The sequence below is a fragment of the Rhinolophus hipposideros genome (genome assembly GCF_964194185.1).
Source record: "Rhinolophus hipposideros genome assembly, chromosome: 2".
Taxonomy (NCBI): domain Eukaryota; kingdom Metazoa; phylum Chordata; class Mammalia; order Chiroptera; family Rhinolophidae; genus Rhinolophus; species Rhinolophus hipposideros.
The window spans coordinates 2545018-2570497 of record NC_138048.1 but is presented as its reverse complement, the minus strand read 5'-3'; the positions used below and the strand labels follow the sequence as shown (position 1 = coordinate 2570497).

General features: G+C 47.1%; 2 protein-coding genes across 2 annotated transcripts; one reads left to right on the top strand and one right to left on the bottom strand.

Annotated features, from left to right (window-relative positions):
• Positions 1 to 12705: 12705 nt before the first annotated feature.
• On the bottom strand, positions 12706 to 16208 carry CHST2 (carbohydrate sulfotransferase 2). Its single transcript, XM_081069051.1, has 3 exons — positions 16070 to 16208; positions 15154 to 15452; positions 12706 to 15048 (listed from the first exon to the last, which is right to left on the bottom strand). Exon 3 carries the CDS (start codon positions 14864 to 14866, stop codon positions 13286 to 13288), a length of 1581 nt encoding a protein of 526 aa, XP_080925177.1. The 5' UTR covers positions 14867 to 15048; positions 15154 to 15452; positions 16070 to 16208; the 3' UTR covers positions 12706 to 13285.
• On the top strand, positions 15633 to 17725 carry LOC308506394 (uncharacterized protein; the record flags this gene model as incomplete). The annotated part of the gene is made up of 2 exons (XM_081069804.1): positions 15633 to 16598; positions 16693 to 17725. 2 exons carry the CDS (start codon positions 15633 to 15635, stop codon positions 16696 to 16698), a joined length of 972 nt encoding a protein of 323 aa, XP_080925930.1. The 3' UTR covers positions 16699 to 17725.
• Between the last annotated feature and the right edge of the window lie 7755 nt (positions 17726 to 25480).

The window sequence follows — 25480 nt, the reverse complement described above, 5'->3', positions numbered from 1 at the left end:
ATGAAATAGCTTCCTTAAATATACACACTATATACACACATATAGATTAGAGAGCTAGATGATAGATAGACAGGTGTAATGCATAGGTGACCATCTATTACTGCCATGCTCTGATTTCCACCCACACTCTGAGGCCTGTCCTGAGCCTTCAGACCGGTGTGGCCACCTGTACAGAATTATCCCCAATGAGAGCTCCTCCAGTGACTGCATGTTGAGTGTGTTACACAACATATCTTGATTACTCTGTGGTGTCTTTGCTTTCTACCATTATCAGAGCTGTGAACCAAGTTGGCTGTCAAAAATTGTGTAAACAAAGACTCCTAACCTGCCACAAACAAAGGACAAGTAACATGTAGAATATTAAAATGCAGGTTATCACATTGGAACGTTTTCATCAACGTGGTGAAGTAACCATCTATAAGCAAGTCATTACCACGAGGCCTTATAACATTCCTGCCACCCAGAGAACTGACCCACAGCTGGGGCTCATCACTATGGACTAGAGGATGGAAGAAATGATGGCCAAAGGTCTGAAGTGATTTCAGGTGGTTTGAAAAGCCTGGAAGGGCAACTGCCAATTGCTATGCCAGGACCACATCAGCCCTCAGTGATAATGCTGAGCGGGTCACTGCTCCCACTTCCAGGAAAGCAAAGTACAGTGAGGAGGAGTACATGTGTGTTCTTCTCCTGTCCCCAACCTGAAGTCTCCTAACAGACAAATTCTTAAGTTAAAGAAAAGAAATGACTCATTCTTTCCGCCCTGCGTTATTCAAAAATTATGCAAATCATTTGTCACCTGTACACATGTATAAAACATGCATATATGATCCTTAGAGGAGACTCTGTCTTTATAAATTCATTCAAAATTCATGTTATCGTTGGATGTAAAATTCTTACAATAGAAATATCTTCTCACTAAAGGGGGTGAGACGAAATCAGAAAAGAAGAAGACCTACATCATCATTTACAGCTAACATGCAATTTTTAGGGGGTCTGGCAAGTCAAGCTCTCTCATCACCTTAAAACAAGCTAAGAAATGAGAGCATTTGTCATATTTTTGTGTTATTTATACAATGCTTGTTTACCTTTAGCCCTCCCAATAATGCATGCTCAAAAAGACTCCAAAAATAAAATTCTTGAGTCAGCCACATGGCTAAAATGCTGCAGGATGGAAGCCCAGAATTCATTTTAACATGTAGTATTCCCTAGACTGTGACAGAATTCAGGTTTCAATTAGCCTTCTCCAGGCTCCTGCAAATCAGGAAAAATCTAGTGGGTTGTTAACATATTCATAAGTAAACAAACGCTGGGTTCCTTTGGCAGGCAGCCAGAACGTGGGGCCAGGGCCGATCCAGGTGTGCAAGGTGAAGCCGTGGGGGCCCTTCGTCTCCTCAGTCTGTGGGCCTGGGTCAGCTGCAGGTGCCACTCCTGTCCTGCGTATCTTTATCTCTCATTTATGGAGCTCTGTGTCAAAGATGCCTGTTGAAAGAGGCCTGAAGTGCAGCCGGAAGGACTGACCTGGGGCGATGCTCCTTGTGCAGAACCCCCGTGGGCTGGATGTTGGCAAAGTGAAATTGTCTGTAGATCTGCATGAGCTTTAATGTGCACGCAGATCGCATGGGGACCCTTACTAAAATGCAGGTTGCAACCTGGCAGGACAGTGAGGAGATGACGCTGGCGGTCTGAGGCCCCCACTTGGAGCAGCAACACAGTAAAGTGAGCACAAGGCCATCCCATTCACAGTTCAATAAACATAATGTGGACGCATCCCGGCGCCAGGCTCTGCCCCTACCGCAAGCACAAAGATAAGACGCGGGGTCCCGCCTCAGGGAGCTTGCCATGCGATGGGGAGGCAGCTTACAACACACAGAGGAAATTCAGCATTGGTTGGGATTCTGCATTGCAAGAAAGAAAGGCCAGTCCAAAGTGGCTCAAGCCCCTAGAGAAGGTAACTGACTCCTGTAATTACAAAGCCAGGCACAGTGACTTTGGGTCCAGTTTGAAGCATCGCTAGGACTTGGCTTCTGTCTCTCTCTTTTGGCTCTGCTTCCTGTAGTTTGGCTCTCTTCTCCTGGAGGCACCATGGATGCCAGTCCATATGTCTTCTCCTCTTAATAAGAGTGCCTGCCAATCCCAGAAGTCTCAGCAGAAACTTCAGGGTTCCATCTCATTGACTAACTGGGTCACGTGCTCAGTCCTTAACTAATCACCGTCCTGGGAAGTCAGACTGTGAGTCTGGCAAACGCTACTGTTTAGGGTGGAGTCAGCTGCAGCATAAGTACATGTACCAAGAGAACAGGAGGCATGCATTCCAAAAGAAACTCAGGGGTTGGATACTGGGCAGCCAACGGCCCACGCTCACCACTACAGACGTGTCATAGAAGCATGTGCAGACAGACAGCAGGCAGAAAAGCAGTGGCACCTGATATATTCTGTGAACAACAATGTGTGCGTGTGTGTGCGCATATGCGTGTGTCACCAGCCACAGGCAAAGCACACACAGTACCCAGTCTGCTTTCCTGGGAGCCTTCAGCACAACACTGACCCACGTCCACCTAAGCCGTGGTGTGGGTCAGTCACTCTTGAAATATTTCATTCACTACTTTCTGTGCAAGAGATGAGAAGTGAAAGGTGTGGTTTAATCATTCCTGGGGAGATTAGAGCTAAATTAGAATATGAACCAGACTGACACACATCAAATATTTTGAAGACAGTACAAAGTACTGTGCAGCTCAGCACTACTTTGTGCTCGAAGGAAGGAGACGTCGGTGCGAGCCGAAACAGAACCTTCCGCAGGCATGAACACAGATGCAGTAACGAGCCAGCTTGGGCACAGGCACATGAAGAGACCAAAGAAGTTGTAGGAGAGGATAGTGTCATCTTCAAAACCCAGGGACAAGTACAAGATGTGAGCACCCAGACCAGGGACCTCCTCTCCACCATCCTCCATGACTTCGGTGTTAATTCTGGGACCCACGTGACATCCTAGCCTTTCGCTCCTAACGACCTGTCCTCCAATCCAACAAGCTGCCTTAGCCCTTGACCAGTAACAACTGCACCACCTCAGAAACGGTCGTTTTAAGAATTCCTGACCGCACGTTCTACATTCTATCCTGCCAGAACCATATAAATACATATATACATACATACATATAATATATAAATAAACTGTATATTTACATTTACATAAAATCTCAGATCTTTGATCTCATTGAGAGTTCTGATCCAGTACCCCTCCTACTTTTCACCTATCTCTTACTCATCATCCAATTAGCCATTTTCTTTACAACTAACCCAAAGCAGCAGGATGAGAGAAACATGCAACCTTTAAATTCATTATAGATACAAATTCCCAAAATGATGATAATGTTGTTGATGATAGTGGTGATATCATTATCGCCAAACACTTCTTGAGTGTCATTATGAGCTAGCCTTATATTCGGTTCTGAGTCAGAACATATGTAGTTCTCTTTGGCTTAATTTGGCTTAGTATTTCTCTGAGGAACCACTACTGGCTTTTGGAGCAAGCCAGTTCTTCATTAGGTGGGACAGTCCTGGGCCTGGCAGAACATTCAGCACTCCCAGTCATTAAACACCAGTAACACTCCCTGGTCATGGCAACACACACATACACACACACACACACACACACACACACACACACACACACATTTTCCAAAGGCTGGCCCCCAACCAGATTGCAGAGACAGTCTCACATCCTAGTGAGAACCATAGGCTGAGCGGAAAGAGTACTAATTTGGACATCAAAGCTGACACTTACTATACTTTCAGACCTTGAACAAGCCACTTAGCTTCTCTGAGTATCAGTTTCTTCTCGTATAAGAGGCAGATTGCAATCCTACTTCTGCCTAGTGGTGGCAATTTTCAAATGATCTAAGAAAATACTCATTAGGATTGTATTTAACAATCCTAAACACTGACAGCAACAGCTGAAACAATGAGGTGTTTCTTTTTCCCACACTACAGGTATTCTGAAGGCTGGTGGTCCACTGCTGACGTGGCAGCCCCGCAATGTCATCATTATCCCCAGCTTCTGTCTTTCTGCGAGTGGCTTTTACTGTCATGGCTGCCTCTCAGTCACAACATAGAGACCCCATTTTCCAGACTCAATCTGCTGAAAAGACAGACAGACAGACAGACAGACAGAAAGGAGGGAGGGAGGAGAGGAAAGAGGGAAGGAAGACACAAAACATGCAAGAAAAAAACAAAAAAAGCTCTGTCTGTATCAGAAGCATAACACCTAAAAATCCCCAGCAGACTGCCATATACATCTCATTGGCTATCACATGATCATCCCTACCCATAAGTATAAGGGAGACTGGGGGGTATTTTTCAGTAAGCATATTACCTCCTTGAACAAAATTAAGGTTCTGTGAGTAAGAAAGAGGAGAATAGACAGTGGGTAAGGAACCAGCACTACCTTCCATACTTGGTAAACTGCAAAGCATTATGGACGTGTAAGGTGCTATTATTATGAAAAATTGAAAAAAAAAAGCATCACAAAAATACAGGATCTACGTGAATTTAGCTACATTAATTAATCCACATTTAACATAAATAAGTTAATGCTCTCTTATACATCCAGTAAGCATGGTAGCCTAATTAACTAATAAGGCCCATCTCCGCCCTCATTTTAACACAGCAATGCAGAATGAAGCACCTTGTGTGTGGCACACTCTAAAGAAAATATCCCCCAATTATTCAAGGTCCCAGGAGAATAATAATAGTGTAAATGAATATAGAAGACATTTATTGGTTTAAGGCCACCTGGTATCCATACCCCTACTTTTGGTAATTGCACCCTGATTTTCTTACGGAAAATTACTTCCCCACATTGTGCAGGCTGGTGGGACTGTCAGTCAAGCTGCCCTGCTCAAGTGCCAAGGAACAGAAACCTGCCCCAACCTCAGCCAATGCAACTCTCTCTTCCAGGACTCTGAATTCAAGGGGGGAGGGGGAGAGGCGAAGAAAAGGAAGAGGGAGAGGGAGAGGGATGGGGAAAGAAAGGCGGGAAACAGAAGTGTCCAACCTTGCTCTTTAGCTGTTCTTCAATTCTGTGGGCTCTCCACATCTATTCCAGTTAATTTTCCATTTTGCTCAATTTGGTTGAGTTGGTTTTGCAAACAAAGAAGCCTGACTGATGCCGAATACCATCGCACTTCCAGGCCACCCAGACACTCAGCTGTCTGCTGTGATTTCAACCGCAAGTCCTACTAAAGATTGACCACATTCCAAAAGGGCACTCCTCTGACCCCCGGACATTCTAAGAAGACACTGAGAAATACTGGAGTGGCCCGAATACTGGCAGGAAGCAAGAATTTTAAAAAAGTCTTCAGAGGAGAATAGGCCAGAGAGCACGGATTGGGGATTGGAGCTGTGATTTCTAGTTTGTGGTTTTCCTCTAACTAGGGACACACACGACCTCTTTCAGCCTTTCTGCACCTCAGTTTCCATACTTGTACATGGCTGAGCTGACTCTGTACATCAGCTTTTGTAACCTGCCAATATTTCCTAACTTTTCTAGGTCTCCACCTGCCCACAGAGTCCATAGCTGCATAGCCTTAGAATTACCACCATCTATCAGCCTCCTGAAGAGCTGTACCGTACTCCCAGAGCTGTACCCAGGCCATGTCTCCTTTAAAATTTAGGTGTTTGCCTAGAAGCCCCAGCAGTTGGAGAGAAACTTCCCTCCCTCCCGAACCCCTCCAGGCACTCCTGGGGAAAGCTAGCCCTCCACAGAGCAGCTCCAGCTCCTGGTTTCTGCTTCCCAGATCTCCTCCTGTGGCCCCATGACACCCTGGTTGCCACAACTCTGATCTCTTCAGCCTGTAAACACCATCCTCTCCAGGCGAAGCCGGTAGCAGCTTTTCCTGGAGGTTTGGGGAGACATGCCGCTCAGTAGAACAAAAAACTCCACGCTGTACCTCATCCTTCCCGTCAATGGCCATTCCCGTCTCTTCTGGGGAGCGTGACTGTGGTGTCCCCTCCTTGGGCTCCAGCACCCTGTCATGTTGCTTGTCCGTTACTCTTTCCTTTACCTCTTCCCCTCTCTTTTCAAACTCTCTCCCAACCCCCAAATTTCCTGTTCAGGTTTTACACAGAGCTTTTTCCCACCATCAAAATGGCCTAGTATAGGTTTTGCTAAACAAAGGTCATTCTAAGAGGAACTTTGACCAATAGAACTTAAACCAATAATTACTTTTTTCTTTCTGTTGTAAAAAACAACAACAACAACAACAACAAAAATGCACCTCTAAAGATACTGATAACTCCCCGGCTGGTAGCACAATGCCTCAAACATTCAGGATACATTTCTCAGGAAGCACTTGGCTGGGAAAAATGGATTTGCTCTTTTGCCGGTATCCTTTAAGTGGAAACAGTGTGATCTCTGATGTGTCAAGCAAAAAGAAAGTGGCTGTATCACTTACTGGCTGTGTGATCTTAGGAAAATTACCCATCTAAACCTCTATTTACCGTCTGTAAAATGGGGAAAATAATACTGATTCCATCGGATTGTCATGAGAATCAAATAGAATCCTACACATAAAGTGCTTTGCACAGTGACTGGCACATAATGAATGTTCTAGAAAGGGTAAATGATAGTAGCTTATTATTATCACCATCATCATTATTGCTACTTAGGGCATTTGAAAGTGAAATTAAAATGGTGATAGAAAGTTACAGAGAGCACAGCACATCGAGAAGTCACTTGGGAAATGTGAGACTATAAATGAAAAACTATGTGTGCAAAGACTTAACCTAGAAAAACTGCACTCAGGACTCATGTCCTGGGAAGGATGCTGGTCTCACCAGCAAGTAGGCCTGGTTAAATAACAGGGCTAAAAACTATAAATGTGAATGCCATTAAATATGTTTTATTCCTATTTTTCTTTTAAAAAAAATAGCATAATACCCCTTTTCATCTAAAGGTACTAAGCACCAATATGAGAACATCAAATATTTTAATTCCTCCCAGGAACTAGTTCAGTCCTAGAGAGAATAAGCGTTTACCAGCGTAACTAGGACATCTGAAAATGGATATGTAATATTTAGACCTCCACATTGTTTCTTGAAAATTTTCCAGCCCCTCAAAAGGGTGAAAGAGGATCATAATGGCAGCGAGCTCCACATGTGAAAAACACATACACATCACAGCCTCTGTTATAGGAATACATTTTCCTACGGAGCCCTTTAAACATTGTAACATTTCTATTTGACTGTAACTCAGTTGTCACCTCCCTTTTGGGGACCCTGATTGTCTCTGTGTTTCAAATATGAACATGGAAAGACCACACCCGAGGCCTTCCGCAGGCCTTACTGCTATTCCTTTCCGTCCATGTGAACTTGTCTTCTTTCTGTTTGTCTGCCACCCACTTGAAGTCCAGGGTATGGCGGACCATTGCCCACTAACTCTGAAGCCTCTTTGCGGACGTGTCTGTTCCTTCTGCTCTGGCTTCTTGGGATACATCTGTTTAGCACGCAATAAAGAGCTGCAGGCAAGGCGCTGCCTCGGTGCTGGGGAGATGCACACGAGTAGAAGCCAGTCCTTCCCCAGCTGGAGGGCCCAGCCTCAGAGAGGAAGTGGGCTGTAAACCAAGTCCCAGTGTGCAGAGACTGCCTTCACTAGTTCTATGCCTGAGGCAGTAAGGGGAGCAAGGCACCCGAAGACCGTTGTGCGTCTCAGAGCGAGACCAATGCATAAAGGCTTCAACGAGATCCAGGATCTTCAATACTGAGTAGGAATTCACAAAGTCGAGAAATGGGAGGCAAGAGCGGGTAGTGAGGGTGGAGAACTGTTAGCCAGGAGGCAATGGAGCTTATCACACATATAATAACAATGAACCTAGCCGACTCCACTTAGCATGAAGGGGAGGCATGCCAGTTGGCTTGGCACATGCTGCCCCTTTCTCCCTTGAGTTTACTGTGGCTTGACCTTTTGCTTTTAACACATAGACGTTTTCTCTATATCACACACAAAGTAAATAGCGAGTCCCACAGTAGTTCCAAAGGGGAGGGAACATTATCGTTAGGGAAGCTGCCAGCCCCCACAGGCTGAGGACAAGATCATGCTCTCCACACTCATGGAAGACATCCGAGCTGTTCCTGGAAGGGTCCCCACAAGCTGTCTGTCCCGAACAGGACCAAGACCAACCGATGACTCAGTCACTTGCTGCCATCAGCAAGGGCCCTGGTCATGTGCACACATTTGTCCTCACACCCTTAGAATGCCACCACGCAAAGTGCACTTGTCCCACTGGGGTGTCTGCTTTACCTCCAGTCATACAGCCACTCATACCTCTCCACCGATCCTCCTGGTACGTGTGGCCACCGTCACTTAAGCTCTCCTGTAGTTAGGCATTTCAGTCTCTGCATCTGGATGCTGGGCTGTCTTCACGGGGTACAGCCTGCGCAATTTGTGGGCCCCACACTCAGAAAGGCCCCCTGCTTGGGCTATTCTCTGCTGTTGTCGAGTTGAAATGCTTAATGATTTTTTTAACAAGGGGTTCCACATTTTCATTTTGCACTGAGCCCCACAACTTAGGTAGATGGTCCTGTCTAGAGGACTAACTGCTTTAAGGTGAATTTCTACCAAGCCCTGTCTCTGCACCTGGGATGGGAGCCATTACTGAATGGTTCTGAGTAGCTTTTGGTTACAGGGATCATTTTCACTATCATTCACTTGGCAGGGTGACTGTCACAAACCTGAAAGTTCAAGCAGTCCAAAAACACTTTTGACATCTGATTACAAACAACTGGTTCAACCAAAAGTTAAGCTGTGGCTTTGGCCACCCTTTGTCATCCTGACAAGCGTCCGGATAGGCTCCTGCCCCTTGCAGACTCCTTCAAGTTTATAAACAATACCCCCCCAAACACTGGTTCATAATGTTTCCTGCTCCGCAAACTTAATATTCACAATTCAACCGTTTCCTCAGCATTATAGACTAACAGTGTACAGAACTGCATCAGATGTACTAACAGTCAAGCCCTATCATTTCAATTATTAAAATCTTTTACCCGAGCAGCTCAGGGGCTCTTACCTGACCTGCAAAAGCAGCAGCAGGAGTCTCCAGAAAGGAGGGAAGCTATATGAAGAAACTGTGTTCCCAGCCGGCGTATCCAAGTGAGTGACAAAGGGCACCTGTGAACGGTGCATTTACCCATCACATCCCTCTAGCACTTCCTCACACTGCATTGCCGTTTTCTACCTGTCCACAGTGGATCCTGCCACACAATTGTCACAGGTTCTGAAAGAAAAATTGGCCACTCACTCTCCAGAGGCCTGAGATCAAAAGTGTCCCTCGTCACGTACCTGTTAGCTGGCATTGACACATTCTCTTTTCCAGACCTCAGAACAATGCAGAAACTCAATTGTACTCACATGTGCAGGAGTGTGTGTTGTGTGGATGGAGGGAAGAAAGTTGGGGGAAGTGGTAAAGTGACACCGCTTCCTCAGTCATGACCACGGAGAACACATGCCTTTTTATTGCCCTCTTGGTCTTCCTGAAGTCATCTCTGGAGACTGGATTTCAAATATGAGCGTTATTTCATTGCACAGATCCAGGGTATATTAATTTAATGGCTTCTCTCAGATTCACAGTAATGTCGCACCAACAGCCTAATCCAGCCACAACTGTCTTACATGCAACAGAAATCCTGGACAGAACTAGCCCCGGGCCGGGCAGGGGCTGCGGGAATAGGCAGCCATTGTCTCATTCAGCACCCACACAGGCACAGCTCCTCGGAGTAACCATTCCTGTGCCTGGGGAACCCGCTTCACAGTCCCTCAAACTGTATTCACCACAGTCACTAAGAATCACATGGTTCCTGCAATAATGAACGACTTTCTGACCCGCCTGCCCTTCAGCACCAGGGCACCATTCTGATCCCTGCCTGGATCTGGTTAATGTGACAGGAAAAACAAATAATAAAAAGCACACTTCTCATCTGGAAACTTTTACCCCTCCACATTCAGAAATTCTGACCTTTTGTTTTTAATTCATCAGTGGGAAATATTGGTCTAGGCACATTCACCCTGGAAACCCTGAAGCTATTTCTGTTGCCCACTCCTCACACCTAAAGATAGCCTAACGCCCACTTCCTTCAGCAGGCTTTGCTGAATGGCCTGGCACTGTCTCCAAAGAGGTACCACATTCTTCCTCTTTCCCTTCTGAGCACTTTCAAAATCTGACAGTTACATATTTCATTCACTCATTTCATAAATATGTACCAGATACTCTTACGCGGTAGACACTGAAGGGTACAGGATTTGCTGTCCCTGCCTGCCAGGTCCCTGGGGTTCAGTCTGAATGGGGCCTTTGAGCGCCTCTGAGCTAGCTCCCTGAAACTCGAGCACCTCACTCACCCATGTCGTCGTCGTCTTGTTCCAAACGCGTATTTGTTGACTAAATGCAATGGGTAGGCTTCGTTTTATAAATAGAGCTTTCTAATTAACAAAGGCATTCCAGAGTCAAAGGGGTAGGTCAGGCGGACTATCAGTTGAGCAGAGTTTGAGAATAAAAATCACTCTGATGACCTGCTCTGAAGAATATTTCATCCTGCTGATGGATATATTGCCAAGTTGGGAAGTGTGAAAGGATCTCTTTCACCATTCTGCTGTCTCAGAAATGGTCACAGGCTCTGTTGCAATTTGTTGTGGCACAGGTCTGTTTGCACCAAGGGCTGACAGAAGCTTATTAACGCCAAAAAATACTTCTCTCGTTCTCAAACTTGTGGAAGCTGAATGTCATTGATATGATTATCTCGGCCATTGGTGGGAAGTACACCTGTCTCACTTTCCTAGAATGCAACCAGGTACAAGTCTCCAGAGCAACAATTCACCTTTTCAAATTACGGAACCCAGGAGTGGCAGAACGGAGAAAATTCAGCTGCTACAAAACAAGGGAATTACAGACAAAAAGCTCCATTCGAACAAAGCCAGGGAGAACCGTTGGTGTTTAGCTTAAAATTTTACCTGAGCACAGGCCACAGCCGCTCTGCAGGCTGCACGGGGTGAATGCAGCATCTAATGTATTTCTAAATACAAGGTCCCAAAACATTGTGATTCCATTTGAATGCAATCAAAGTCCTTCAATATACTGAAAAGAATGCATTCAACTGCTTAAAAACCCTTCACTCAGAAACTAAGCATGGATTTTACTGTGATTAAGTAGTATGAGCTGAGTCTAATGCCATATGAAATTTATTTTTAAATGGTTATTTTATTCAGAGTGGCTGCTTCTTAATGATGCTGTCTTAATTTCCTCTTCAACCTGTTTCATCTATAGTCATCCAACATTAATATTTATTTTGTTCATTTAATTTTAAAGTATTTTTAAATGAAAGCTATTACAAATATTCTACTGAAGATAATCAGCATAGGCGCTACCAGAAGAATATCACAGAAAACAGCATCAATATATTGTAGCTGTCATCTGGCTTAATACACACAATACTATAAACTATTTTAATAAATTAAAAATAAACCATTCTAGAATGTGTTATTAAAATCGACTGCTAAACACATCTTTGTTTAAACCTCTGTGCTTCTTTATCTTGGAATTCTTAAGTGTAGTTAGGTTTCACACTGTAATGAAAATTTACTTAAGAATCATCTTGTTAAAATATTTCCCATGTACATATTTTATCATACTTTACTTGACATAAAATCTTCAGCACTTACCCTACATAGATAGGCCTGAAGAGATCTCACAATATAATAGTCATTATAATATTGAACTTGTACCCTCTTCAATGTAATATGTTAACTACACTGTCTCTTTTTCCTATTCAGGCTCCATAACTTCTTATTGTAATGTGACATCCTGCAGAATGTCCCCATACAAATGGGCTCAGGACAGCAGCAACACCATTACCACTGCAGGAAAATTACAATGTGTTCTTCCCTGGAAAACACCAAATCTCAAAATCCAACACACTAGCTCATAATTCATATTCATATCTAAAAGAAGCTCTTGGCTAAAGCTGTATACCATTGGCCCCCAGGGGCATCACAAGTAAATCAGTATAAATTCACATTCTCTTTTGCACTAATTTGGATGGGAAGCGAGGAGCAGAAAAGCCTGTGAGTGCCCTTAGATTTTCAGATCAAACTTGCCTTTTCATGTCTCCGTACACTGTCAGCAGGAAACCACTGCAGACACATACACTTCTGTCACTTTTCTAACCAAACAAGTTGCAACCATTGCCAACAATACATCCACACTAATTGTTGAGGTTTGTGTTCAAATCATAAGAAGTATTTTTTAATTACATACTTTTTTTTTAAAAAATCCTTTTTCTGAACTAACCTCAGGACCAAAACATTGTTCTCCGCTAAGACAAGGTTCCCCAGTCTTAACAGCAATCAAAACCGAATACCTTCAGATTCTCAAGGGGTTGCCTCTTCCTTTCTGTGTTCCAAGCGGAACAGGAAAGCAGTGTGTGCCTTCTCCTCCGGACTGCCTCTGCCTTTACAATTTAAATATTTGTTCCCATTCCTGGGCACCTGACAGGCCGTGACTTACATGTGAGGAAACAACTCCCAGGTTCTTATCAGGGAGTCAGAAGCTGCTCCCACCCATCTTAGCTGTTCTCTAGAAAACAGACTGGAAAAGGGGGTTGTGGAGGGGAAGCACATTCTGTCTGAAGCTACACAGATTAACACACGTAAATCCAGAGTAATGGAGGCAAATATAAAAGAATATTATTTATTATCTTCTTTATTAATACTCACATAGAACCTTTGTTTTTTACAGAAAAGTCTACTTTAGAAGGATGCCTCCTTGGTTTATCATGCCCAATGGGGCTTTTTGCTCTGGGACCACTTCCCCTTTCTCTATTCCAACCCCCACATCCAAAGTACTCTTTTATATGTTCACAGATACCACAAAAAATTTGTAAACAAGATTTGAGTTACTGGATCTTGATTTAGTCAACATCCCTGTGGAGGGCAAGTAGTGGAGAGGGTAAGACATGGCAGAAAAGGGAAGAGAGAAAAGGGAGGGGAGGGGACAGGAGGCTCGCTGGTCAGAACTTTCAAGTCTCGCTGTTTCTGAGATGTGTGTGTATTGTGACTGTCCCTTGGAATGCAATGACTCAGAACACTGACAGCAAGTGCCTGTGTGGTTACTTATATTATACCGGTATATCTATAACAGAGTTATGTGGGCTTCCTCAGTTTGGGTGTGGGCTGTTTTTGTTTGAACACACCACAATCCTCTTACGGGTGTCTCCCACACAGAGTCAAGTCTCCCGGGAAGACCTCTCAGAGCCGGGGCTTGCGGAGCAGGGTCTTGCTGAGATCTTTGACCTCTTCCGGGCTATTGACGCGCTCGTAGCCCAGCACCGCCATGGGCTGGTAGCAAAACTCCTCCACCTGTTTGATCTGCTGGAAGGTGAGGGCGGTTCGCCAGGCATTGGCGGCCTGCGTGGCGTTGCGTGCAGACACCACGAAAGGCTTAGAGGAGGAGCCCGAACCACTGGTCATGTTCAGGGCAAACTGCTCCATTTCGGGGCTCACCAGCAGTCCCACAAAGTCGTACACCCTCCGTAGGATCTTCACGGGGTCTCCCACTAGGTCCTCGTACCGCACCACCAGGTAGTGCCCTTGCAGCCAATCGGGGGGCTGCAGGGCCGTCTGCAGTGTCTTCGCCATGCTGTTGCAGATGACCTCCATAGCGCCAAGCGCGTGGTAGTCTGCCGGGCCACCCACACCCTCCTTCTTGGCGCCGAGCTTGTGGCCAGCGGCCTCCAGAAAGGGCATGCGATGGGCTCGTGGGTCGCGGCTGCGCACGACCTGCAGGCTCTCACGGATGAGACCATGGCGCGAGCGGATGCGTGAGCTGGCCACAGCTCGGGGATCTCGCACCAAGTGGATGACCTTGAGGTCCAAGGCAGGGTCGCGCAGCAGCGGCGCCAGCACGGCCACGTCGAAGACACGCACACCCTTGATGACCAGTGTGCGGTACTTGCGGCACTCCTCCTCGAAGCGCGCCAGGCGCTGAGGTGGGCACTTCTTACACACGCGATCGTCCACCAACCCTACGACCTCTTTGCGATAGGCAGGGCAGAGCGGCGACGAGCACACTACCTTGTTGGTGGCCGCACCGAAAATGCCCAGCGTCGTGAGGTTGCGCCCCCCGCTGCCGGCGGGGCTGTACAGCTGGAAGACCGAGAGATCGCAGCGATAGAGAGCGCTCAGCATGTCCCGCGCGGCCCCTTGCAGGGAAACGGCATCCCCTGGATACAGTTTTTGCCACACGTGCCACACTGGCTCATACAGGAAGAATACCTCGGGGTTCTGGTTGAAGAGCTCGCCGAAGAAGGAGGAGCCTGAGCGCCAGGTGGTGAACACGTACACCAGCTGCCGCTTGTCTTCGCCGGCCCCGCTGCCCCCGGGGCCTCGGGTGCCATTGCGGGAAGGGGCGGCAGCGGCGGGCGCTGCCCCGACGGCTGCAGCGGGAGGACGGTACGGAGTGCGGGGGTCCAAGCGGGTGTGCGCACGGCGCGACACAGCTGGAGGGGGCCCCGGGCGCCCCCAGCTGCCGCCAGACGCCCCCGCCGCGACACCAAGCGGCCCGTCGGGGCTGCACTGCTGCAGCGGCTCCTTGTGCCACTTGTAGTCCAGGAGGTTGAGCATCGTGAGCACAAGCAGCAGCGCGTACCCTGCACACAGCACCAGCGCCTTCCTGCGGAACACCTTCATTCCGAGCGGAGACGCAGGCCAGCGGCGGCCCGGGCGCCGGGGCCACGGCGGGAGCAGGGCGCGGGCCGCGGCTGCAGGCGCGGCCGGGAGCAACCGGGGGGGCGCGCCCGGGGGCAGGGCTCGCAGCGGGCTGCGGCTCATCACAGGCACAGCCCCGGCCGGCGGCGCGGCGGAGGCGGCCCTGCAGCCCGGGAGTGGGACGCAGCGGGCCGGCTTCGGGCGCGGGGACTGGGTCCGCGGCTCCGAGGCGGGCGTGGCAGCAGCGGCGGCTGGTCCCCGGCGCCCAGGGCTGGCACTCCCATGGCAGCGGCTCGGAGAAGGACCTGCGAGGGTAAGCGGGGTAAGCCGACGCGCCCCATTCCGGCTCCCTGCCGCCTCCTCCGCTTAAGAAACGCCCACCCTCGGGTCTGCCTGGCTCCCCAGCTCACCTGGAGCCGCCGACGCGACCCGGGTCAGCCCCGGATCGCGGCCCAGCGGTCTGTCCTGCTGTTATTCCTCCCCCGATTCCTCGCGCGCTGTCTTCTGCTGGGGCTCCCCGTGCCTCCGAGGGGGCCACGGGACTCGGCAGCCCAAGCCCTGAGCAGAGTTTCCGGGCAGCGGGCGCCCTGCGGCTCGGGAAGGGAAACTTTCACAGGGCCCGGAGCTCCGCTTGCGCCCGGCTCTGGCAGCGTCTCCTCCGCCTTCTCGGGATCGCAGTTTCCTTCCTCGCTGCTAGGGGCGAAGCCCGCTGGGGGGAGGGGGGGAGGGGGCTTATACCGGACCCAGCTCCAGGCAGAGCGGCTCCGCCTCTCTCGCGGTCGGCCTCCGCGCCCCGAATCTTCCCATCTCTCCGGCGGCGCTGGAGGGGGCGCAGCGCGACCCTGCAGCAGCGGCAGCGACGACAGCTGCTTCTTCCTCCACCCAGAGGATGCCCGGCGGGCACTGCCGGCAGCCCCGACGCTCGCAGCCCCGCACTGGCCGGGAAGGATCCTGCACACGCAGCTCTCGCAAAGGAGCCGGGGTCTGCAGCGCTCCTTCCCGCCTCGCCCCGACACCAGCTGCTCCTGGCCAGGGAGGAATCCGGGCAGAGAAAGCCCCGCCGCCGCGCGAAAGCGGCGCCCGGGAAGATGCTGCCACCCGCCTCCCCCACGCCGAGCCGCCGCAACGCGCTCGGCCGGCCTCTGCGCGGCTCCTGCCAGGCGCCGCCGGGTTGGTGCGCGCCGCCGTCCGTCGCCGCGGCTCCTCCCCTTCGCCGCGCGGCCCTCCTCCTCCGCGCGCCCCGCGCCCGCCCCCTCGCGACGCCCGCTCCCGCTGCCGCTCCCGAGGCCGCCGCCTCGGGGGCTGGAGGTGCGGGGCTGGGCTTACCGCGGCGCTCCTGGGGCGGCCATTCGCGCGGCGGAAGGGGGAGCCATCCGTGGGCCCAGCGCCGCGGCGCGCGCGGGGCTCTGAGCGCTGGGCGCCCGGACGGCTGGGAAACTGGGATTCTGCGCGAGGCTGCCGGGCTGCGCCGCAGGCTTCGCTCCCGGAGAGAGTTAGTGCTAAAGTTTGCGCAGGAATCGTCCGGCGGCCGCCCACTCCGCTGCTCCCCGGGGGTCAGCACAGCCTGGCCGCTCCGGGAACCCAGGACGCCCGGCCGCGCCCCGCAGCGCTCCGCGGACGCCGGGCGCCGCTCGCGGGCTTTCTACTCCCGGCCCACGCGTGTCGGCTGCCCCGGGGTTTCTCCCACGCCGAGGAAGTAATCAGTCTCTCTGACCCTGGGGTCAAAGAAGACGCCTCCGTTTTCCGGAGGGCCGTGCCAGTGGGTGTCTTCCCCCGGCTTCGCTCCGTCTACGGATGGGGCGCTTTCGGGCTTGTCGCGCCCGCAGCAGCCGCTGTCCCCAACTCGGCTCCGAAGGTGGCGTCCGCTGCGACTGATGTCCTCAGGGAACGGGGGGTGGGGAGGGCTCTTTGTTCTAATTTACAGTAAATTCTTGTCTTCTTGGTTTTAGCGATGAGCTCAAACCATTCGACCCCAAAGGAAACACCGTTCTTGGAAGAAGAAGGTCATTTTTGAGTTGGTTTAAATGCTTTCTTTCAAGATAATGAGGAAAAGCGTTCTCTCTCCCTACCTCCTGTCTCCTCTGTCGATTCAGTGAGCCAAAGCAGACGAAGCCATCACCCCAGTTTCATCCCTAAAATGGGGACAACTGTAATAGCCTTCCTAACTGAAGGTGATTGGTGTAAGACGCCCAGATGATTAAGCCCCCGGAGGCCTTGGCTGAATCGCGACGAGTCTGACGCGCGCTAAATACCACTGATCTGGAGCGTTTGGTTTGCCTCTTTGTCCCCAGGGAGTTTTTGGAAGTTTGACAAACATAATGCAAATTTATTTTTGTACTGTTTTAGACAGCCTCTCTCAGCCAGAGGATCCTTCTAAATTTAAAATGTTGCTGTTTCCGTTGTTATTCTTCAGTGAGGCTTATAGAGTCTTCTAAATTCTAGGACTCTAGAAAGTGACTTACCTCATGTGGGTTTTTTAGGGTAGGAAGATGTTTAAAGAACTTTACTTAACCCCTTTTTCCAGAAAAATCCATAATGCCACGAATAGAGTTCATATATTCCCCCCCCCCCCGTGGTTTTGATAAATTGTAAGGATGAGGCATTTCTAGGAGAGATTTTATGCAAATAGAGGGAGAGCAGCTCTCAAATTTTACATAACATAACTTCTGGGAGCAGGTCAGGATAAACAGACGTTTATAAGCCCTGTTTACAAATGAAGGTGATAGAGTTTAATTGAAATAACTCCCATATCTTCATTTCTGGACTCACCTGCCTCCCTTCACGTGCTGTCTCCAATGTCCCTTTCGCTTTTTCCCTTTACCCTTTCTCCACAAAAACTAAAGTTAAATTGGCATATTAAAAGACTGACTGACGGAAAAAAGACGTAGTTGGGGAGTGGTTGTCACTGTGTGAGGGATATAAATGATAAATGTCTAACTATTACATTGTTTTGTGCACCTGAAACTAATAAAGATAAGTGTTAAAAATAAATCTCGATCTGAGTATTCAGCATGATTCCAAGAAAACTAGTACCTAATACTTTTAAGTTAGTCTCTGGCTTTGTGGTTACTCAGAAAGCTGTGAATGGCAGTTATTTGATGTAAGTACCTTTTTTAAACAATTTTTTTCATAGAAACAATTTTGTGGCAATTTTGTAACACTTACTATAGTTAGCAAAATAGTAAATCCATTTGCCAGACGCCCCCACAATGTGCTCAGCTGGCATAAATTTACTGTTTCCTGCATCTCCACCCTCTCCTTACTTGCAAATATTTTACCGTTTTGTACCCTGTCATGATTAATTCCAAACTTTGTTACAACCAGTAACATCCAAAGACTCCTAATGCCTGCTGCATTTGTTCAGAGACTTCTTTCATTTTAACCCACTTATCCTTTTAGCACAGTAATGACCCAGACATATAATAAGTCACATAATAATTTCATTGGCAGGGGAGCCAATCATACCACAGAGCTGTCCTTAATTTCAGCTCTTTTCCTCCTTCTCTGCTGTCTGTGATAGGGAAAGGAAACTGCTGTGGCTTTTACCTAATCCTGGACAAATAGGGGGCCTAACATTCTGGGGAGCTGTAGACCCAGCCTGTGGAATAGGACCAAGAGATCTTCCAGCACCTTCCACCATAGTCTGAATTGGGAAAAGATGGAAGGCTGGGTTTCCTGGACACTTCCCATCCAGGCTTGTCTGTGTTACTGGGGGCCTGCAAGTCTCCCCTTTGGGGAGTGTGTGCCCTTGGGCACCAAGATAGATTCCAGTCACTCATGTTCAGCAAATGTGCATTTTCAATGGAACTTGAGTACACGGAATTGGATTAATCGTAATCCTTGATTTAAAACACTCATCATCAGTCCAAGGGTGGCCATTTTATATGATTTTAAGTAATATAACGAATACTGGACCTATTACAGAGCACAAAAACTCCAGAGGTAACCACTCTACTTAATTTTATTTAAAAATGTAAATGAAATGGTCAAGTTCCTAGAGGAGGAAAAACTTTCCTTAACTGTCAAAGAAAGAAACAGCCTGAATAGTTTCATGATTATTAAGGAAATGAAGCAGTCATTTAAAATCTTCCCATAAGAAAAACAACAGGCTCTGAGGGCTTTAAAGGAGCGATCTACCAGACTTTCAAGGACTAATGTCTCTGTTATACAAACTCTTCCAGACAATAGAAAACAAGGGAACACTTCCTCAACTCAGAGAAAGAAATAGGTCCTTCTCACTGATTAATAAATACACAAAACTCCTTATCAAACTAGCAGCAAAACATATGTAATCGAGTATGGGAATACAGACAGTGCACTACAGCCAAGTTGGGTTTATCCCAGGCATATCAGGATAATTTAATAGTAATAAATAGTTATCGAACACCTACAAGGTGCTGGGTGCGGGTCGGACTCTGTGGGAATCAGAAGAGAAACAGACAAGCCTGGTCCCTATTCTCATGGACTCTACACTCAAGCGTAGGAGACATTCAGTAGACACTCATTTAAACAGATAAAATTATTTTAGAGAATGATAAGTGCTATGGAGAAAATAGAATAGATCAGTGTTGCAGAGAGGGGCTGGAAGCCGCTACAGTGAATTGGGGAGGCAACCTTTGCAAAGGGGAGGTGACCCTGGCAAAGAATGAGGAAGCAGCCTGTGAGAACTGATGGAGGAGCACTGTGAGCAGATGATAACGGCAAGTGCGGAAGCCTGGAGGGGGAATGAGTTCGGTGTGTTCAAAGAGCAGCTAGAGGCCCCTGGGGCTGGGGCCGAGGGAGAGAGGTCTCAGGGGCCCCCTGGTAGGGGAACACCCTGCTTTGCAATGCTGAAAGGGTTTCCTTAACTTTAGACTTTAAAAAGCACTTTGTTAAGAAGCACAAAAAGGATGTTATGGGAGAAATGTGCTCTGGGAACTGAGCTTCTCCAAGAACAGGAGCAGCTAATTATTAGGTTGGTGCAAAAGTCATTGCGGTTTAAAAGGTTAAAAAGAATTGCAAAAACCGCAATGACTTTTGCACCAACCAAATGCATCACCCTGGTGTTGTCTTTATTTGAGTACCACGGTCTCTTCCCCAGGCTCCATCTGAATATGGTCAACCTTTCAGCATTTTGCCTTTTAGACCCAGCCCAGCTTTCTACTTCCTGGATTTCACCCCAGCCTTGAAAGTTGGTAACGAAGTCTTGGAATTTCTGTCCGCAGTTTTCCTTCCAGACATTAGCAGATAAGGACAAGCTAACTGGACCAGGAGGTGTTCCCCTGCCACAACTAGAGACACCACCTTCTCCAGTCTCCCAGCCATTTCTCTGCTGCCTGCGGCACGCTCTTGGGTTCTGCTGACCCCCATCCATTCTCCCTTCCTTTGGTAACAGTGTCTGAACCACCCCACCCTATAGTATGTGGCTTTGGTAGGAACTTTGGCCGAGATACCCCTCCTTTCCCTTCCTCCAAAGGGACATACTAGCAAGTTAGATGTTCTTGCCATGAAAGTTCCCTTCATTCCTCTATTCATTCAGTCCATATGTGCTGAGCCCCTACTATGTGCCAGGCGATCTGAATCTTCATCGGAGAGACCGAAAGATGGAAAACAGTTGCTTCCCTCTCATCCCAACTGTACAGCCTTAGAGAGATGTCCCATTACCCTTTCAGAAGGGACCCTTGTAAGCCTATCCCTTGTAAGCCTATTGCTTGGTTTTTCCGTAGATTCTGTGAGCTCCTCCAAATGCATCCGTAAATTTCTGCCTCTTCCCCATTAAGATCATTAGAATCAGTTTCTGTTATTTACAACCAAAAATTGCTAATGACATGGTGACTTACCACCTAATTACACATTTGGTTTCATTTGTGCTTTGTCTTTGTGCCTTAGTCTCCATCTGCCCTTGGAGCAGTGCTTTCTCTTTGAGTTCCCACCTCTAAGTTCTAGTATCTAGCCAGCCAGTGACCCTAAGGAACTCCAGCCCGGCCCACACATCAGCACCAGTGACCTCACCACTCACTCCTTTCCCTGGCCCTGTTTATCTCCAACACTGGCTGGGCTGCTCACTTGTAACCCCTGACCCCTTAGCTACACAGCCAGGACTGCTTGCACACTAATTAGGATTCCTTTTTAGTCAGATTTATTTCCAGAAACCACTCTAATCATCAGTATCTCCTGACTTCTGTTCCCAAGGACATGCTGGGCTCCTTTATTATTTAATCATAGCCCCACCCCATTAAAAATATACGTACAGAGATGTGAAGTGGCCCACAAAGATAAATACGAGAAAACTGATCAAAGGGAAAATAACATGAAGCCAGGGATATGGTCTGTATAATGATTCATTCCATTAAGTCCAGCACAGTTGGTAAAGATGTGTCCAAAAAAAATGGCTCTGAGCTTCCTAGTCGCCACAGTAAAGAAGTAAAGTTGCTCAGGAGATCGACAGCTTTGCCTACCATAGAGAACTAAGAAAAAATGCTTTCTTCCTTCTATTGTAAGGTTTAGTCATGTGATTCCTTTTTTTAATCACTTTATTCCCAATACTACAATAGTATCTGGCATATGAGTGCTTGGTAAATACTTGGCTGACTTACGATGGGTCCTTCTAAAAGAATTACGTGGTATAGAAAGTGGGTTAGGTCCTTAACTATGTCTCTACAATCTGCAATGGAAATGACTAAAGAGTTGAGGCAGAAGGTGCTGGTTCTTATAAGCCCAGTAACTGCAACCTAATGGCATAATGTCGCTCCTCAGTTCACTAAGGGCAGTTTTGTGTGAAGCACATCCACCATGCTGAGGTACTGGCCTGCTGGTTCATCTCAGCAGGCTGCATGAAGATATTTGTCATTCCAAAGTGTATAGGGATGAGCAGGCTTCTTGGAGAAAGCATTGCCTGGAAACAAAAACCCAGCTCTGTCCTCTTTCCACATTTCCATGCCAAACATCTCCCAACGGTAGTAAAAGCTGTGTCTTGCACCATCCACAGCTGGAAAGTGATCTTGAAGTGTTTGAAAATCATTTCAGTTCCCCAATCTTCCCCCTTGGTATCCCAGGACTCATGAATTATAAACACACTAAAATAGGGTGGAAACTGGGAGCGTGCAGTGTGCCTTGCTCTAATCACTGCCCCTTGTCCCCAGTCTGCAGCTCCAGTTTCCAGGAATTCCTCCACAGAGTAAACCTGTTCTCTCCATGGGGGGCCTGTCTCCTGACAGTCAGGTGCTTAGTGGCCAGCCAGCCCTGGAGCTGCCGGGAGATGGCCATCCATCTCACTGTGGGCCTTCTGGACCAATCTCGCACCTGGTCTTAAACAGTCGTGAGGGATGACTCTCACTGTATTTTGAAACACAACATTTAAAAATGTGGAGAAGCTTTGATGCTGAGATTTTAGTCCATGATCAGAAATGCTTAAAAAATAATCAACCAGTCACCAAAATCAACTGTCATGAAGAAGCGGAGATAATATCACATTAGTAGGAACTCTATGGGTCATCCACATGGCTCTGCAGAAATCAAATTCTGTTTAAAATAGATAAAAGATGGCTTCAGTGTTATTTCTACCTCAGTTACCCCAGTATCTGATAAAAGGCTGTAAACTGGAAAACCCTGTCTATATTGACAGAAAGAATTAAGTCCTTGAGATTTAGAAACAAGATGTAGTAGCTCATGTACAGAATTTGGAATCAGCCCTGGACTCAATTTCCTGTAAGTTTACTACTGGTTCTATGTTCCTGGACGGGTATGTAATTCCTTGAGCCTCAGTTTTCCATCTGTAAAACAGGGGTCACAATAGCTGTCTCACAGAATGGCTAGGAAAAGCCAGGGGGAGTGCAGAAGTCAAGCACACAGCATGGCATGGAATGGTTAGTAAATAACTCAAAGTGTGATCAAACAATATGGTGAATGTTTAAATTTAAAAATTATTATAGTAAAAACACATTGCCATTAATCCTCCTCAAAATACTCCCCTTTGCTTCGAACACACTTATCCCATCATTCTGGCCACTTTCTGAAGCAGTTCTGGAAGTCCTCTTTCATGAGTGTCTTTCGTTGTGCTGTCATGGCTGCCTCGATGTCCTGAATCATTTTGACTTTGGGGAAGAGCCAGAAGTCACACGGTACCAGATCCAGTGACTAAGGTGGATGAGGACACACCATAATGTTTTTATTTGACAGAAATTGCTGTACCAGAAGTGATGTGTGACATGGAACGTTGTCATGATGGAAGATGATTTACAGCACACTTTAAAACACACCTTCTCTCAACCATAATCACACCCGACTGACTGCACCAAACAAGTTGAAACTTGTCACACACTGTTACTAAGGTTCGACACTCCACTTCCCATATTAAAGATGCCTGCCTTTCCTTTGGATGGCCCTCGGCAGCAGCAGTCACCCGATTGTTTCATCACAACAGAAACAACATCACACATTGCTTCTGGTATGGCAATTTCTGTCAAATAAAAACAGTACTATGTCTTCATCCACTTTATTCACCGGGTCTGGCACCGTGTGACTTCTGGCTCTTCCCCAAAGTCAAAATGACCATGAAAGGTAAATGTTTTGAATCGATTCAGGACATCAAGGCAGCCATGACAGAGCAACTAAAGACACATGAAAGGGGACTTCCAGAACTGCTTCAGAAAGTGGCAAGAACAAAGGGATAAGTGCGTTTGAAGTGAGAGGGAGTATTTTGAGGGGAATTAATAGCAATGTGTCTTTCAATGTAATACATTCTTTAAACTTAAACATTCACCATATTTTTTAAACTTAAACATTCACCATATTTTTCAATCATACCTCATAATTGCTGCCCCTCTGGTGAAGGACCTCTTCTCCTTTGGGAGGAATGAAGCCAGTTAAAAGAACTCAGGGTCTACAAGAAAGAAGGCTGCCCTATCACTTTTTTTACTTTATTGTTAGGGACATTCGGGGATTTGGTTTGGTGAGGGCTTTTTTCAAGGTGAGGAGGGTTCTGGTTGAGGTTTGTAGGAGCAGAAAGACAGAGAGAAGGGGTCAGTGGCAGCAAAGAGAATGGGGCTTGTCGCGATGGGAAATTTGTTGGCTTTGACGTCCACTGGGCTTTGCTCCTCAAAATGTGGTCAGTGGATCAGGTGAATTGAGGTCACCTGGGAACTACAGAACGTCAGGCCCCAGACCTCTTGTATCAGAATCTGCATTTTATAAAGACCTAGTTATAAAGACCTAGCCCTATCCACACAGCTTTTTCCTTTTGCATAACTAGCCCGGTGTTATAAGAATAATAATAAAATTCAAACCATAGACCCTGACCTCAGGGTGCTTACTTATGGAGGCAGAGAAAGAGTCAAAAAGGATACAATGAAGTTAATCTTTTAACTCAAGACAATGATAGAAATACAACTTCAAGGCAGTACAATATTTACTCTAAAACTGACAAGGTCTATAATGAAAGATGTAAGTCTACTTCTAAATATTATCTTTCTGCTTTCCAAGTGAGTTTCCAAAGATTGGACACTTGATAAAACAGAATCTGTGCAGGAGACATATTGATAACCTAGGCCACTCATTAAAAAATAATAATAATAATGCCCAAGGAAGAATATGGCCCTTTGAGAGCATGTGGATTCATTCAAGAAATGTTTACTATACACACACACAAACACACACATACACACACACATACACAGACATACATACACCTACACACACATACACACATGCATACACACGCATACATCTACACACATACACACACAGACACACATACAAACACATACACGTACATACAACATACAGATACACACATATACACACAAATACACACACACATACACACACCTGCATTATAACAAGATCCTTGAGTAGCTGCTCTGCACATTAGATTTAGAAGCACAGTAGCAGCCACTTTGGTGTTTAATGGTGGGTACACACCTACAATAAATAACTCAGGGTCACACAGGTGGGTAGACACTGGTTTTCCCCCACTCCTTTTTGTTGCATAAGGTTACAAGCTGCCTAGTAGAGGCTTCTTCTGGAGCAGCTTCTAGCCTATGCAGTGCAAATTTAAAAGAGTTGCCTCCCTCCCCACCCTTCCCTGCCCCAGCTACAGCACCATGCCAGGTACACAGCTAGGGAGCAGGTGCTGGAGCTGTTGTGCAGTACACAACCATATGAGGGCCTGTTCTTAGCACAAAAATAAGTAAATTCCCAGTACTAGTCTATCACTCTCAACTTTGGTATTTACCAAAAGCGATAGAATTAGCTGTTTGCTTGCATTAAACAGATTGAAAATTATGGCAGCACTTAATCATAGTAGCAATACATTGTGACATCAATTCTTTTTGAAGAAAGACAAGGGCTTCAGGCACATCACAAGTCTTGCAGTACATGTTGCCACACATAAAAGCAAATTCAATTCTAGGCAATGTTATCTCCATTCTTGTAAGTTATAGGAAAACTATATGCAGAAACATTGCAATTTTCCACAAGTGACTTCTGTGCTCATGTGTTTAATTTTTGCAGTGCATTGGTGAATTAAGTGGAATGGACAATTTTATACCTATGTTGTTTTGGCAGTCACAAGATAGAAAATCCAACAGGGGAAAAATTGGAGAAAGAAATTAGCTCTCAACCTAGAGTTTTATTCTGCATCTTCTCAGCTCTATAGTTAGACTTTTCCTCTCCTTCATCTTCTATGAGTTCTGAATTCCCAAAGTTCTATGTCAACTCTTTATACTTTGGCTCAGATCTTGCCTAGTTACATGCTGAAAA

Coding starts and splice junctions, on each gene's coding strand:
- CHST2 (XM_081069051.1), bottom strand. CDS start 14,866: ATGAGCCGCAGCCCGCTGCGAGCCCTGCCCCCGGGCGCGCCCCCCCGG.